This window comes from Alligator sinensis, unplaced genomic scaffold (genome assembly GCF_000455745.1).
Source record: "Alligator sinensis unplaced genomic scaffold, ASM45574v1 scaffold573_1, whole genome shotgun sequence".
Taxonomy (NCBI): Eukaryota; Metazoa; Chordata; order Crocodylia; family Alligatoridae; genus Alligator; species Alligator sinensis.
The window spans coordinates 3,196,037-3,212,544 of NW_005841877.1; the positions used below are offsets into that span (position 1 = coordinate 3,196,037).

Here is a 16,508-nt window from a genome sequence, read left to right on the forward strand (position 1 = left end):
CTACCACGCGAAATGAAGTAGCCCACCATCATGCTGAAACCTACATTCATTGATCTTGAAACTATGTACTACAGGTATGGTTTTGTGTGAAGTGTCTGTCTTCTACCTCCCACCCTCTTTTGGGAAGAGTGGTAGAAAATCTTGCAAGTATTCAACACCCTGGCTTTGCCAGGATTCTCACTATTACAGAAGCTAAAATACCACAAATCTAAAAATGATTTTACTTCGTAATTTTTTAAATTCTGTTGACAGGCTTAAAACAATATAATTTGTCTCAGTTTGTTGGAACTTGTTGCAGCATGTTGCTAAACTGATCATCTTTAGAAATTACTCTTTTCAAAATCATCTTCATGAACTACAACATCCCAGAATATTTTTGCATGGTAACCTAATTTACGTCAACTAAAATGTGAAGTACTTTTGCTAAACTGTTTAATTTCAAGCAGTAGGCAATCTGTTTACAGGTTATTTAAATCTTTTTAAGTTTAATATATAAACGTTATTTAAAAATCTTAGTACATGATGTCAAACATGCATTTTAGTATTCAGATACTAAAGCAAACATCAGTCAGAAGCGCAATATTTAAAAAGAACAAATTGAAAATAGCTGTCAAAAACATCTTTGTTTTGGAAAGTTGGTTCACAGGTAGTTTCAATGAGAACTTGAACTCAGAACAAAGCACTGAAGACACAGTAAAGAGTTCAACTTAGTGCAGCATAGTTCTTTTCAAGTATTATATTGTTTTAATGGAATCTTGGAACGGGAGCTTTAGCCCATTGAAATGTCGCTTAAAGCACAGGTTCTTCTGTCACTAGCTGGAGCTGTGTGGATGAAATGATCACAATAGAGTGTTGTAATGCATTTTAAAAGTGTGAGAAATCAGTTTGTCTAGACTAAGAGTGTGCCTACAGGGAATAGGAATTTTAGAGCTTCTGTGCTCTTTAGGTGTCAAGTATGTGATAGATGCCAAGCCTTTTTATTCCATATCTTTGGCAACAGCTCAGCTATGCTACAGTACCTTACATGTCTACTGCAAGCAAAAACAGTGATTCTATGTCAGGACGACTTGTGGGCTTGAAAATCCAGAAACTCATTGTCCTAACAACTGTCTGTTCAATTGCCAACTTTAAACTGGGGGAAGATATCAATAAACAATTGCTGTGTTCCCAGAAGGCATGGAAACGTTAGCTATAATGAATCAAAAGTACGAAGGGCTGGCAACATCATGTAATTATTTTAATGTCTTTAAACAGCCAGTTTTTATTTTCACTTAAAAGATCTTCATGGGATGTATCCCATGCTACTAATAAAGTTAATTATATGATTTAGAGCCAATTGAGTGCATAAAACTTATACTATGATATTCTGTTTGGGGGTTTTTTGGTGGGGGGGTTGGCAGATGAATTAGTCTAGACACTTCTTCATTACAAGTAACTTACAAGTCCAACGCTTAGTGTGTTTCAGGAGCAGGTTAGTGTCATTTTTAATCAAACTTGCTATGAAGCTGTGTTAAAATTATGTGTCATGCTCCCATTTTGGTGGAGTTTCAGACTGAGGGATGTTAAGGCTGTTGACATGTAAAAATTCCTCTAATAGGTAACATTACAACATTTTTGTGTTGAGGAATTCAAAACATTTTAACTGTAGACACTGCATTAACAAACACTTTCTCAAGTCATTTTGTTTCATTTCTTATTTCCAGTGTCACCATTCTTTGATTACTTTTGATGCTCACAAATTGGATGCATTTGTAACAACCTTTGCATGCAGCAGAATCATTCCAAAACTCGTTTCATCAACTAAAATATTTAATTCTATTAACTATATTTTACCCATACATACTTGCACCAGTATGTCTGTGATTATGTATATAATAATTTCCTAGTCAGTTTTTATAAACAACAGACAAGCCATAACAGTAAAACCACACCTGCTTTTTACTGCAGGTGAAAAAGTATTGTGTTAAGCACGACAGTGCTTGCCAACATAAAAAAACCCCCTAACTTTAAAATATTTCTCTTAAATTGTGGTTTGAGACTTCAGCAGCAGTCAAAAACGCCTGTCTGTCAGGATGTGTTTTGTGTATGTGTTGCAATATTTGTGTAATCTGTGGTGTTTCTTTTTTTCATATCATGGCTAGACTGGTATTAAAAATAAACATTACTTAGGCTTAAGGAAAACATTTATGATTAAATTGTTAAAATATTTTGACAGTTTGCTTTAGGTAGTCTGAATTCAAATTTTATGAGCTGAAAACTTCCTGTGTTTTCTTTTTTCTCTCTCTCTCCCCCTCGCCCTTCCTTTTTTGTCTTTTTTCTCTCTGTTTTACTTATAATGCAGGACAAGCATTTCACACTCACTCCCCAGTGCAATTCTGACAAATTGATCTCTCCAAGTTTATTTTATGAAGTGAAACAAAAAAGGAAACATGCCTCATTTTGAGGGATGATCTGGTGACAGCATCAAGAGCTTTTAAGTTTGCCACCAGACAAAATCCTGTAAAGTTGGTAGCTAGAGACTTGTAAAAACCAAAATGTTTGGTTAAAATTGTTTGCCTCTTCAATTCAAGTCATGTCATCACTGGCAAGATTAGTTCAATATGTCTGAACATTAACTGCGTATTTCTGGACCTTCACCAAATTAGTATTTTTCTTGGAGAAAGGCAAGGAAAAATAGAGTCCGTGAAGCTTCTGTTGGCCTGAAGTGTACATGTATTTGCTGGAGTCACAAGTACTTAGTTGGCTTGCTTCTGCATCTTTAGAGGAAGTATTTGATGATCCATTTTTACTCTCTTTAGTAGGTGTCATCCTACAAAGATGAGTTGACAAGCTAATTATATGTAATTGCTGTTTAGTTTTTAAAGAAAGAAAGTTCATTTCAATTTTATCAGGAAAAATTACTGTCAATGGTGTCTGCCTCACGTATAGATTTTTGATTTCACCCCCACCCCCAATTTTACATTTGTTTTCTATTAAACTTTCCGAGTGTCTTCATGGTCTTTTTTAACTATGTGATCCTTTGCTGTTGTATATAATAACAGCTCACAAGACAGGCTCTACTAGTCTTCCACTAAACTCTTTCACTAAGACTTATGTTAGAAGGATTCTGCAGAATTTTACCTTTATGAAAACATAGTTCTGGAATATTAGCAAATCAAAGTACAGAAGCATCAAGAAGAAACGTCCCAATCAAAAAATGTCAAATATAACAGATTCAGTGAAATGAGTCATGATCTCAGAAACTTTAGTTCATTAGTCAGAGAGGAAAGACAAATTTATATCTTAAGAGTCCTTTCTTCTTACAATAAAAATATACTTCTAATATAAATGAGACAAATTTTATTGAGGTAGTGAATACTGATAAATTATACTATGTTTTTTCATAAACTTTTTTTAAGCATGATGCATTTATTTCCTTTTTGCAGGATATCACTGCTTTAACTGGTGTCCCAGAGGAACACATCAAAACCAGAAAAGTCCAAATTTTTGTTCCAGCACGTAATGCCATGCAGGCTGGTGTTAACAACACCAAGAAATGGAAGATGGAATTTGATACCAGGGAGCGCTGGGAAAACCCTTTGATGGGTTGGGCCTCTACGTGAGTCTAACTGAATTTTTAAACTTGAAATTGTTATTTTTTAAGTCACTTAACTGTACAGATTTTTCTTTGCAATTATGTTTTCTATGCAAATGTAGTTGTACTTCACAGCATTTACAATAAATGGATCAATGTAATCATGGTAATAGTTTAAACCAGGAATGGGAAGTTGTTTTGGCTGGAAGGAATTTTGGTGAGCTATTGCGGGCCAAGGATTGGGGGGTTGCTGACCTGAGCTGGCACAGTAGAACAAGGGTACAATTGATCCTATCTGGCCTGGGCCCCTCCCACCTCACACCCACCACCGGAGGCACTGGATGGAGGGAGGGATCTCCATAAAGACCATCCATGATCCCCCATGGCTGTGGGAAGTGTGGAATAGGTAGACATGGGGGTCTCCATTAGACTGACCTGGGACATCCACAGGCAGGGCACACTTGGGCAGGGGGGTGAGATAGGGCCACAGGTGGGCAGGGAGCAGGACAGGTAGGCTAGGGCTGAGGAACTCATCATGGGCCAGATAGAATTCCCCAGTGGGCCAGAATTTGCTCACCCCTGGTTTAGACCATGAAAGCATGTCTGAAACTAAATTGCTGTATACATTGCTGTCAACATAAGTTCAAGTTCAGATATAGAGGACAACACCCTTAGCTACAAAGGTTTGGGGGAAAATGTTTTGACTTTCTTCATCTAACTTAGACATGACCCAAAACTCAAGGCTTGTGTGTGTGTGTGTGTGTGTGTATTGCATCGCAGCATTACTTGAGGGCCATTAAGTTACATCTAGGACTAAACCCGTACTAACTGTCCATTTTCATTTGCTTTAACTTCAAAAAGGTACTTAGCTTATAAGCAGTCTTTTTTTTTTTTTTTTAGTCATACATTCTTGCATATCTTACCCATGTCTCACAACTGACATATTGATGGATTTAGTATGTTTAAGATGTTTCTTAAAATAAAAATTGCATGAATGAAAACAGACAGTATCATTGTCTTTGGCCTAGTAGGTTAGTTATAGCATTCTGCAAATGATTTAATAAACAGTCATGATTTCCATTGATTTTGCAGATTTGTCACTCTTATCCTGATGGTGTCGTAATTTAATGCTGAATTATCATTTGCCAGACTTTCTGAAAAGTACCTGCTCAGGAAAATCTTATTTCAGTATTGTAATCATTCCAACATTTTTTTTCCAAACACTGAAAAGAGTATAGTGAAACCCTTAAACACAAAAACACACTTTTCCCTGCTGTTATTTTTTAATGCATTAGAGCTTGAGACTAAAACAAATGAAACTTGACCTCTTTATCAGTATATTTTTTCCTTTTAAATGACATGAAATAGCATTGGTTTTGTAGTTGAAAATATATGCTCATGAAAATAGTGTCTCAGAAGTAGTTTTAGAAATAAATGCATTTTAAACAAGTATTTGTTATGGTGGGGAGAGAAATCCTGAGCTCAGGTTTTTGTTTTTTTGCTATTTTGTTTCCATACAAGAAATAATATGACTAAATCCTATAAAAGTTCATGGGTGCCATTGTTGCAGGAAAAAAAAATCATAATTTTAAATTGACCTATCAGCAGATAGAGGAGAAACTGATTTGTATTAAAATATGCTGCTTTGTCATTTACTTTGAAATTTCACACCTATGAATGCACTAAAGATTTCAAATAGTTCCCCAGATTATTCATTCTTTCATCTCCAATACGTATTAGATATGCATTCAAAGGCATGAAGTTTTAGTAACATACCATATTTAGTCAAATACAAGATGATCCTAAATATAAGACAACCCACCAATAATTAGAGTGTACGCATGGAAAACTTATAAATTTGTTATAATTTTCCAGGTACAGAATCTAAGTACTGGAGGTTTGTCTTGAATCCTCCCTGCTTCCCCCACTGCTACAGCAGGGAAAGCAGTGCCTGGGAGGGTTAAATGGCCGCCTTTGCCAGTGCCCCGTCCACTTCTTCCTCCTGCATCTTTGCTGCACCCTCTGCCAGCTGCATTCCCCACCCCCCCAGTCTCTTCCTCTTCTACCCCTACTGACCCCAGTGTCTGCCTCTTCCCACCCTGCTCTCTGTAGTTTCTGCCTCTTCCCCCTCATTCCCCAGCCTCACTGTTACTGTCAGATGATGCTTGAGCGGCTTTGTCCCCAAGTACAGCACATGGAAGCTCAGCCCTTGCCTGGTCATACTGCAGTGTTGGCGCTACTGATTGGCCAGGCAGGGGAGGAAGTTTACATGTACTCTGTGCCCAGGAAGGAACCCAACCTAAGCCAGAGCTAAGATGCACCCAACAGTAAGTGCAGGGGGGAGGCAAGAGGCTGCTATCATCTGGTTGTGGCCCTGACCTGGGCTCAGGACCAGAGTCAGAGCCACAAACAGCTGCCTGCTCCCCTCTCCTCTTTTTATATGGATATAAGATGAGCGACTTTTTCCCTCCATGCTGACTGGGGGGGAACCTCATCTTATATTGGGCTAACTCTACTTCTCCATGTAACCAGTGAACTCCTATAAATAACAGTTTTTTATGAAATAATGATGGAGTTTTTTTTTTTTTCAAATCAACAATTTAAGTGATAAACTATCAATTTTCCTCCTCTATCCCTTGTGCCCTCCAAAAATCCCCAAGTATATAACAGCTAAACTGTGTTCTAGTAAAACCTTTCAGCAGATGATCATATTTTATCTGGTGCTAGTAAGACCTCATGTAGTTAAGATTTAAATTTGAACAACTTCCCTAATCAGCCTTACTTACCTATATTATTTTCCAGTGAAATTTTGTTTGACCTCAACCAAAAATGCAAACTTTAACTTTTTAGCAAATGTATAAATTTGAGCTAAATAATCTGTTTAGATGGATGAATATTACTAATAAGTTGTCTGTGATTTTGTTATTCTGCAGTAAGTGTACAAATTAAATTAGAATAACTATTTGTGAAAAAAAATCCATAAACGGCTGTATTTTCGGGTTTAAGAGTGCATAAATGGATTTGTTTAGAAAGAGCTGTTCCCATGTTTTGACAAAGAAAATACCACAGTGCATTCTAAAACAATTGATACTTGATGAACACTAGTGGGTCCATGGTTTTCTTAATTGAATCATACCTGTAACATTTTTATACAATTCTGACAACTGTCACTGGATATTAGTTATCTTAAAATAGCTATTCAGCATCCTAAAATATCTTCTGTCGTCTTCCCTGTTATAGTTTCTGCAAAATTGTAACCATTTTAAGGATTCCCAATATCTAGCAGTAACCTCAAAAGGGGAAGATGGGAACCAGCTTCTTTTCCTGGAGTACCCATGTTAGAAAGTGGGAGATTCTCATCAGAAATCTATCTACCTTTCTTGCAACCTTGTGGTAGTTTTTGTCCTTTACAGCCCCTCATTTCTTGGGTGCAGTTTTTTCAGTGGAAGATAATCAGATGTGGCACTAACCTGCATCACACACATTAAATTGACCCCAGCTCCTTTACAGTACTTTTATTTCTGGTGAATGGATAAAGAATCTATTGACTCTTTTAGTAGGAAGTTGGAAAGTAACAGGAACACTGGTCTTCCTTTTGAGTGTACTTTGGTATTTAAAAAAAAGTATGGGAGCATTCCCAGAGTAGTAATAGCCAGTAAGAAATGAGTACTGATGATAATCTAGCTTCCAAGCTTTCTACAGACAGTATCATGTTGTTTCATTTTACTCTAATTGTCACTCCCTGACTTTCACAAATCTAGCCATGTAATAGTTATGGAAATAGTGAAAGTGTTAGTTTATACTAGATAGATTGCTAGTATAAAGAAAATAGAGAGGGTAGACCAGTTGTATATCTGCTTTATAGGGCCCCCATCTCCATATTTTCTGGATACTGGCAAATATCCTTCATGTTTATCTGGTGCTGAACAAACTTTTGTAATTCAGGCAAAAATTTGCCTGCTATGTTGCTTTTATCACTGAGGAGACTAGCAAAGATCAAACCTGCAGGATATTGCAGGATTACTTGATTCTTTGATCTGGGTTTCGTAGTTTCACAGATGGTGGGGTTGGAAGGGACCTGAGCAGATCATCAAGTCCAACCCCCTGCCGTGGCAGGAAAGAGTACTGGGGTCAAACGACCCTGGCAAGGTGTTCATCTAGCCTCCTTTTAAAGATCTTCAGGGTAGGAGCCAGCACCACTTCTCTTGGAAGTTGGTTCCAGATCCTAGCTGCCCTGACAGTGAAGTAGCGCCTCCTGATGTCTAGCCTGAATCTACCCTCTGCCAGCTTGTGACTGTTATTTCTTATCACTCCGGGTAGTGCTCAGGGGAACAGGGACTCTCCCAATGCCTGCTGGTCCCCCCTGACTAGTTTGTAAATGGCCACTAGATCCCCCCCCCTCAGCCTTCCCTTGTAGAAGCTGAACAGGTTCAGGTCCCTTAGCCTCTCCTCGTAGGGTCTGCTGCCCCCTGATCATGCGGGTGGCCCTTCTCTGGACCCTCTCCATGTTGTCCACATCCCTCCTGAAGTGCGGCGCCCAGAACTGGACGCAGTACTCCAACTGAGGCCTGACCAATGTCGCATAGAGGGGAGGATCACCTCCTTAGACCTGCTTGAGATGCGTGCGTGGATGCATGACAAGGTACGCTTGGCCTTCCTGACTGCGTCCCCGCACTGTCGGCCCATGTTCATTTTGGCATCAATAAAGACTCCAAGATCCTTTTCTGCCTCTGCACTGATGAGAAGGGAGTTCCCCAGCCTGTAGGTATGCTGCTGGTTCTTCCTCCCCAGGTGCAGTACCCTGCGCTTACCAGTGTTGAAACCCATCCAGTTCTCATTCGCCCACTCCTGTAACCTGTCCAGGTCTGATTGCAGCCTATTCCTCCCTTCTAGTGTACCTACTTCTCCCCACATCTTAATGTCATCTGCGAATTTGAACAGGGTGCTTTTTACCCCCTTGTCCAAGTTGCTGATGAAGATGTTGAACAGTGCGGGCCCGAGGACTGAGCCCTGCAGAACCCCACTGCCCACACCCCTCAAGGTCGAATAAGACCCGTCCACCACCACTCTCTGGGTGCGGCCCTCCAGCCAATTAGTGACCCATCTGACTGTGTAGGTATCGATGCCACAGTCTCCTAGTTTTTCTGGACTTTAGGAAGGCCTTCGACACTGTCTCTCACCCCATTCTCATTAAAAAACTATGTCCACCGCAACACGTGCATCCAAGAGTTTTGTGACCTGGTCATAGAAGGCCACCAGGTTAGTCTGACAGGACCTGCCTCTAGTGAGCCCATGTTGGTTGCTCCTAAGCATAATCTCCCCGGCTGGCCCCTCGTGGACATGCACCGGGATAATTCTCTCAAGAAGCTTACCCAGGACCGAGGTAAGAGTAACTGTCCTATAGTTTCCTGGGTCCTCCTTCCTCCCTTTTTTGAAAATGGGGACCACATTGGCCCTTTTCCTGTCCTCCGGCACATCGCCAGAGCACCATGAGTGCTCATAAAGCCGTGCCAGGGGTCCCGCAATGACCTATGCTAATTCCCTCAGCACTCTGGGGTGGAGATCGTCAAGACCTGCTGATTTAAATATGTCCAGTCCCTCCAGAAGTTCCCTGAGTAGGTCCTCTCTGACCCTAGGCCTGGGTGCACCTCCCCTGGGGCCTACAGGGGTCCCAGTGGGGGGGGATGACCCAGTCTCTGCTCAGAAAAATGGGGGCAAAGAAATTGTTAAATAGGTTAGCTTTGCTTTCTGGTGACGACCATATTACCTAGTGTGTCCTGTAGAAGCCCCACATTACCCGGTACCTTCTTTTTACCCCCTATGGATTTAAAAAAGGACTTCTTGTTGTCCTTGATCTGGATAGCTAATCTCAGTTCCATCTCTGCCTTGGCCTTCCTGACCACCCCCCTACAGTCCCGAGCAACACAGGTATAGTCCTTTGTGTTGATGGCCTCTCCCTTCCATTGGGTGTACGCCTCCTTTTTAGCTAGGAGAAGTTCCCGGATGCTTTTGGTGAGCCATGGGGGCTTTTGCGCCCTCTTGCTCCCTTTGATCCATGTTGGGATTACCTCCCTTTGGGCTTGGATGATTGACTCCTTAAGGAATGACCACTCTTTTGGACACCCAACTCCCCTCCCCTCGGGGACCTCAGTGTCTCCCCAACTGTTCTTCTTACCTCATTGAAATCTGCCCTCCTGAAGTCCAGAGCTGCTGCCTTGCTGCAGGCCTTTGCCACCTTGCGCTGAATGGTGAATTCCAGTAGGCCATGATCACTGTTGCCCAGATGGTCAAGCACCCGCAGACCCAGGTCGTCGCCCATGGCCAGGACCAGATCCAACAAGGCGTCTCCCCTGGTGGGGCTGTGCATCTCCTGGGTTAGGTGGCGATCCTATATCTCAGCTAGGAACCTACATGAGCGGTCAGACCTGGCTGACTGCTCTTCCCAGCAGATGTCTGGAAAGTTTAGGTCACCCATGATGACCAGACCATGTCCTTTGACCTAACTGCCTCTGTGAGCTGATTTAAGAATTCACGGTCTAGCACTTCCCCTTGGTTGGGTGGTCTGTAGTAGACCCCCACCGTTAAGTCCCTTTCCGCTAGACCTCCTTGTATTCTAACCCAGAGCACTTCAGTGTGCCCCTCCTCTGACCCAGTGCTACTCATTGAGGATGTGTATTTCTCCTTGATGTAGAGTGCTACACTCCCACCTTTCCTCCCTGTCCTATCCCTCCTGTACAGCCTATAGCCCTTGATATTCACTGCCCAGTCATGCGTTGGATCCCAGCACATTTCGGTGAGCCCCACTATGTCTGGGTTGGTGTTAGCTAGCAGGAGGGTAAGTTCCTCCTGCTTGTTCTCCATACTACGAGCATTAGTGTAGAGGCATTTGAGGCCTCCTGAAGATGCATGCACTGCCCCCCTAATCCTAGTACTACCCGGGCCCCTGTTGCTTACCTGGGTATTTGTTCTGATCGTCGTCGGTCTAGACTGGGCTGTTCTTGTGGGTGACGCTTGGTTTAGTGGTCCAAGGCTTCCTCCACCCTCATCTTCCCCTTCCCCCAATGGGTTGTGGTCATGCTATCAGTTAGACCTCAGTATTTTGTTTGCCATATTAATACAGGTACTCCTCACTTAATGACCTACCTGTTTAACGACCGTGTGCACTTACGACCAGTGAGAACTGGTCGTAAGTACGAGAACTTTGGTCGTGGAAACGGCAGCGCGCATCTCAAGCCAAGGCACGTAGTATCAAGGGGCGGCTCCTGGTTGTGGTCATGCTATCAGTTAGACCTCAGTATTTTGTTTGCCATATTAATACAGGTACTCCTCACTTAATGACCTACCTGTTTAACGACCGTGTGCACTTACGACCAGTGAGAACTGGTCGTAAGTACGAGAACTTTGGTCGTGGAAACGGCAGCGCGCATCTCAAGCCAAGGCACGTAGTATCAAGGGGCGGCTCCTCGCTTATCAACCAATTCGCTTAACGACCCAGTTGCAGGAACGGAACTCAGTCGTTAAGTGAGGAGTGCCTGTATAAGAAGTCCTTTCCAATCTGAGAAGTTCTGTCTTAATGATTTGTGGAGTCTCTTCTCTTTTGAGCATTTGTCCACACATTCTCCTTATGGGTGTTATCATTAGGGCTGTGTGAAGCTTCGGTTGCTGGTTCCATTTGGCCTGATTCAGTGGCCGAATCTCCAAATCAGGAGACCCTTTAATCTCTCTCAATCAAATTGGAACCCTCCAAATCAATTCAGAGAGATTTGGAGTGATTCGATGATTCAGACATAGACATAGCTTTATATGTTTTTTCTACATACCTCAAGGTACCAGGCGGATCCTGAACAACATGGGGGGGCGGATGGAGCGTCCCACGGGAGTGGGGGGGGGGGGGGTCCCCCAGTGCACTCGATGGTGGACCTGAAAGTGAACCAGAAGCACTTACGGTCCACTTCCGGGTCTGCCATGGAGCACACAGGGGACCCCACCCCCCGGCTCAGCAACTGGTGCCTCCTGGGTCTGGGGGGGCACCCGGGGTCCCCCTGCGGCCGATTGCCAAACTGGGGGGGTGTCCCCTGCACGCTTGGCGGTGGACCCAGAAGTGAACCAGAAGTACTTCCCATCCACTTCCAGGTCCACTGCCGAGCATGTAGGGGGCCTCCCACACTCCTGGGGTACGTTCCATCTGCCCCACCATCTCAGTGTTCACGAGCCACATCTGGTACCTCAAGGTACGTAGAAAAAACATTTAAAGCTGTGTCTGTGGCCAAATCGCGCTGATTCTTGAAATCGGCATCAAATATTCAGATTTGGCCGAATCGAATCGGGACAGTGATCCAAATCAACTAACTGAATCGCTGTCCCCTGAATCGGGCTGAATCCAAATCGAATACGGCCCACTTTGCACACCCCTAGTTATCATGCCTTACTATCCCATAATGTGTACTCCACCCTTCCTCAGACTCCTGCACTGAGGGGATAGAGCATGGTGGGTGCCTCCTACTTGGTTCCTTTCAACTGCCTTGCTGAAGACTAAACATTCTGTGTCAGCCTTCTCTGTGGACCTTAACACAAAGCCTTTTTTCTGGCTCACTTTTTTCACTATTATCCTTTTTAGCATACCCATTTCTTTTTTAGTATAATATATTCTCTCTTTCATTTAATTGTTTTTTCTTGGGAATGAAAGGAGAAGGCTTTAACCCTCAGGCTGTAGTTGGAAGTTCACCAACTCTGTGTCCTCCACCCTTATCCCTCTACCTGCTGCCAAAAATTGTATTTTTGCTGCACCACAAGGTTCTGCTATTTTAGGATTTTACTCCATGGTGACTCTTCCCTTCTGAAGAGCTGAAGACGCCTCTTTTATTCATTCTACCACCCTTTTCAAGAGTGTACTCTACAAGTACATATGTTCAGCAGTGTTGCTGTCAGTTAAGTCTCCCACTGACCCCAGCATCACATTGGTGTATTGCATTGCTTTTATTGTGTAAGAGTCTTGTATCCCAAGCAAGTAAATTGTAGGGCCATCTCTAGGTCCTTCAAGTCCAGGATGAGAAAGGACAAGGAAAGGAAGTTCTGGGTGGCCCTGTTCTACAGGTCTGTAGGACTGGCACTTTACCATTGTTCAAGGAGCTTCACTCTGTAAGTAAGTTCACCAAATACCACCTTACTCCTCAGCACCTGCAGATCAATCTTCTCCCCAAATCAAGATTTTGCCTAAGGGAAGGAGCACTACTAGGAGGCCTTTTCCTGTTGTCCTGAAACACTTTTATCAACCCTTAGGACCTTCTACAGAACCCCAAGCAGGCTTCAAGACTTCTTGGGCTCCATGAAGCTCATATGCTAAAGGCATACAGTCCAGTGCAGCCTGGTGGAGGTCATTGCAAGCATAACTTTCAATTTTCAGATTCTTCTAGATTTTAGGATGGCTCAGGTATTCTCCATTCTCTGTCTAATAATTCCTTGCCTACTTGCTTTGGTGTTGTGCTTTCTCTTCTTCAAGATACAGCCTGACAAGACTGATAGGTAAAGGACAGTCTTCTGGTCACCTTGCTCTCTTCTTACCACATTTACTATCCCCATCCACCACAAACATTGTGCCCTTTGTAGACAGCTTTAGAAATCAGTTTGTTGAAGGGTTTTAATTGCTTATTACATATTCAGCACATATTAAGTATTTGCAAAGATTTAGCATTTAAAAATATCTGTTTCTGAACAAGTTTTAATGCAGATTGTATTCAAAATACAGACAGAAAATTCTGCATATGATAGAGTCCATGTCAGTACAAAAAAAGTAAAAGTATTGTGTATGGCTGAGATCTGTGGGGATAGTGCATTTTGTTACTATTTTATTTAAACTCGGACTGCATGAGATCCTAAGCTACAGATATTACAGAATACTTAACGTTACATTTTTATTTTGTATTAAAAACTACACTGTGTTTTTTACAGGGCTGATCCTTTGTCCAACATGGTCCTAACTTTCTCTACAAAAGAAGATGCAATTGCCTTTGCTGAAAAAAATGGTACGTATCTGAGTGGTCTTGATTGTGCCAATATTTGTGGTAGCATTAATTTAATTGAGATAACGTGATCTTAGCATTTGGAAGAAAAGTTGCACCAAAGAAAGTACAGGTTGGAGGTTATTTAATAATAAATATTTCCATTGCTGTTTGTTGTTTGGTTTTTAATGGCTCAAAATTATCTTTATAAATTATTGTTTAACATGAAATAGAGAAACAGTTCTTAGAGTGAGGGTCTGGAATCCAGAGCTCATTTGCACATTCATTCTCTCATGTGGGTGCCAAACCGCTAGCTACAGGACTGTACTGTTTCTTGTGCTTTGCAAGGCCTTATGAATCTTGCAGTTTTAGCTGTGCTCTGGCCCCAATTCAACAGGATGGGTGGAGAGTGCCACCACCCAACCATGTCTGTAACCTGTGGGTTAAAACATTCCTCTTCTGCAAGGTAGAAGATGTAGGTTTGAATCTTCTTAGCTGGAGGGGGCATTTGAGCCTAGATCCCTACTTCTGAGCAAGTACCCTAACCACTAAGCTATTGTATAAAGATGAGCAGCATCACCACATCCGATTCCAGCATCTGTTGGGTTTTTTATTTTCCTTAAAAGAGAAGAGTGAGCTCTGCCTATTTCTTTGAAACAGTAATTGTAGGTATCTACCCTCAGAAAGAGGTTAAGAGATCTGGCTCTAAATCTGGATTTTGGGCACCTCAGTTTTGTGGAAGGTGCAGGATTTCAGGCAGTCCTTGTGCTTTATACTTCCTTTTGACAAACTCTGCTTAGCGTGTGGGTTTTGGGCCACTTAATTCTTCTTAGGCACCTGACAAGGAGTCTAGAGACTTGGTTCTGAATTCTGGAATCCATACAGTAGAAACTATTAAGAATGAAAATATCTCTATTCATTTAATATTAGTCTATTTGAATTTTAATACAAAAGCAGTCAAAAAGACTGTTTGCGCGTAACATTAAACACACATTTAAGTCATTGCTGAAACTTTAGGGTGTCTGTAGACGTGCGGAGAGGCTGCTCCAATGCGCTGTAATTACAGCACATAGGAGCAGACTTGATTAATAGAGCCTGCTAGAGCATGCTAATTAGCGCGCCTCCAGCAGGCTCTGCGTCTCATGCATCAGCATCCCCGCACTTCCAAGTGGTGGCAGGGGCTTGTTCATTGAGCTTTAGTTAAAGCACCCCTGCTGCCATTTTGAAGTGCTGTGAGCATTTAAATTAAAGCAGCTCTCGGAGCCACTCTAAAGCTCCCCCCCCCCCCTCAGAGCACATGTAAAAATGCCCTTGGGCCTTCATTTTCCAACAAGCCATTTTAAGTAACATTCACCGTAACAAGTGTGAAGTAGAACCTTTTTTTCTTAAACATGTCCATTGCAGTTGCACTTACCTCTTTTTTTTTTTTAAGTTGTTTTGTTCAACATTGGAAAAAGTTCTGTGAACTACCAAGGCAAAGCTTTTTTTTTCCCAATTATTTTTAATTTACGGAAGTGCCAGAATACATTCTGAACTGTTCACTTTGCATTTTAATATTTCCCTCTCTCAAATCTAGAATATCATATGAATGTTGACAGCCCTTTTTGTGTCAATACAAGTACCCCTCTGTATTTCTTTATCCTTTTCATGCTAATTCTTTTAAAGAAAGGAAATTTAGTACTCATAGAATGAGGAATTAATAGCACTGGCTAAAAGCCAAGTACTGTATAATGAAAAAGGGTGCAAGCTTCTCGGAAGTGCTCTGCCAGTGCACTTTATCACAGCCTACAAACTCAGGACTAATTTCAGTCTTAAGCTGTTCAGGAACAGAAACCCCAATCGGATCCCGTTGTGCCAAATCATGTGGTGGCTTCTGATGTGCACCCACCCAGGAAACTAGGAAATGGCCATTAAACTGTTTTCACTTATGAACTATTTTGTCAGGAGTTAGTGCATCTCAAAGGGGATAAGTTAGTGTGAAAACAACCAAGTTGCCAAACTGCTCCATTTTATTTGTTTCTGAAAGTAGACTATAGTAATGCATTGCATTAAAAAATAAACTAAACTAATGACCAGAAACTTTGCATACCCCATTTCCCTGGGGTATGCAAAATGCAATATCAGAAAAAGTTTTTAAAATGCAGTTTTTTCTACTAGAAATCAACATGCTATCTTTACATCCCTCTGGACGTAGTTTATACATGCAGCACTGCTCCCGTAAAGTTCTGAGTAAACAGTAATGGCATTACTGTGGTAGATCCTGGCAATGCCTTTAATGGCAACATTGTTGTATAGCTGCCAAGTTATTTGCTTCTTAATACGTGCAATATATGAGACTCGTACTGAGGTCCAACCCTCATGTGTAATAAGTTTATACTCATCTCCTCCAAGTCATTATCTATGTCTTGACCTTCTTTTAGTTAGCAGACTTGTATAAGATACTTAACTTGCACAGTGGTTCAGTGTGGAAGACTGTTGACTAGTTTATGTGCCTTCGTGGCAGTAGGGATTAATTGGAGTAGTCATGAATGCCATGCCTAGGATTGCAGGGTTAAAGCCCTTTTTAATATAGAAGCTGCACTAATTGAACTTAAGGTGTGATTTTTAAATGAGTCAAACTAAAACAGTTCATAACTCTGTGAACATACTTGCTTGTTTTGAGTTTAAGTTGCACGTGTAATCTTGCTAATGTCAGTTAAGTCCATAGAAGCTAAGCTTAAATCGAGATAGTATCCATAAAGAGGTTTCACTTAAGGCATGATCTCAATCAATCTAATTGTAGTTTATAATGGTGCAATATTATGTGAAGACTTGATCTTAAGCCTTCATATTCTGTGTGGTAGAGGCAAGCAGGCCTGGAGATTTAAATCCAAGTACACCCCACACCCCTTTTCCCTTTGTTACCTATATTTTTGTCTGCAGTACTGTTTCTCTTT

General features: G+C 41.8%; 1 protein-coding gene across 1 annotated transcript in view; it reads left to right on the forward strand.

The window, feature by feature from the left end:
- The window catches only part of NDUFS4 (NADH:ubiquinone oxidoreductase subunit S4), a 67,714-nt gene that overhangs the window by 50,527 nt on the left and 679 nt on the right, over positions 1-16,508 (forward strand). Inside the window, exons 3-4 of the mRNA XM_014527904.2 lie at positions 3,426-3,598; positions 13,523-13,596. Of these exons, the coding sequence (XP_014383390.1) occupies positions 3,426-3,598; positions 13,523-13,596 (247 nt within the window). The remainder of the gene's footprint in view (positions 1-3,425; positions 3,599-13,522; positions 13,597-16,508) is intronic.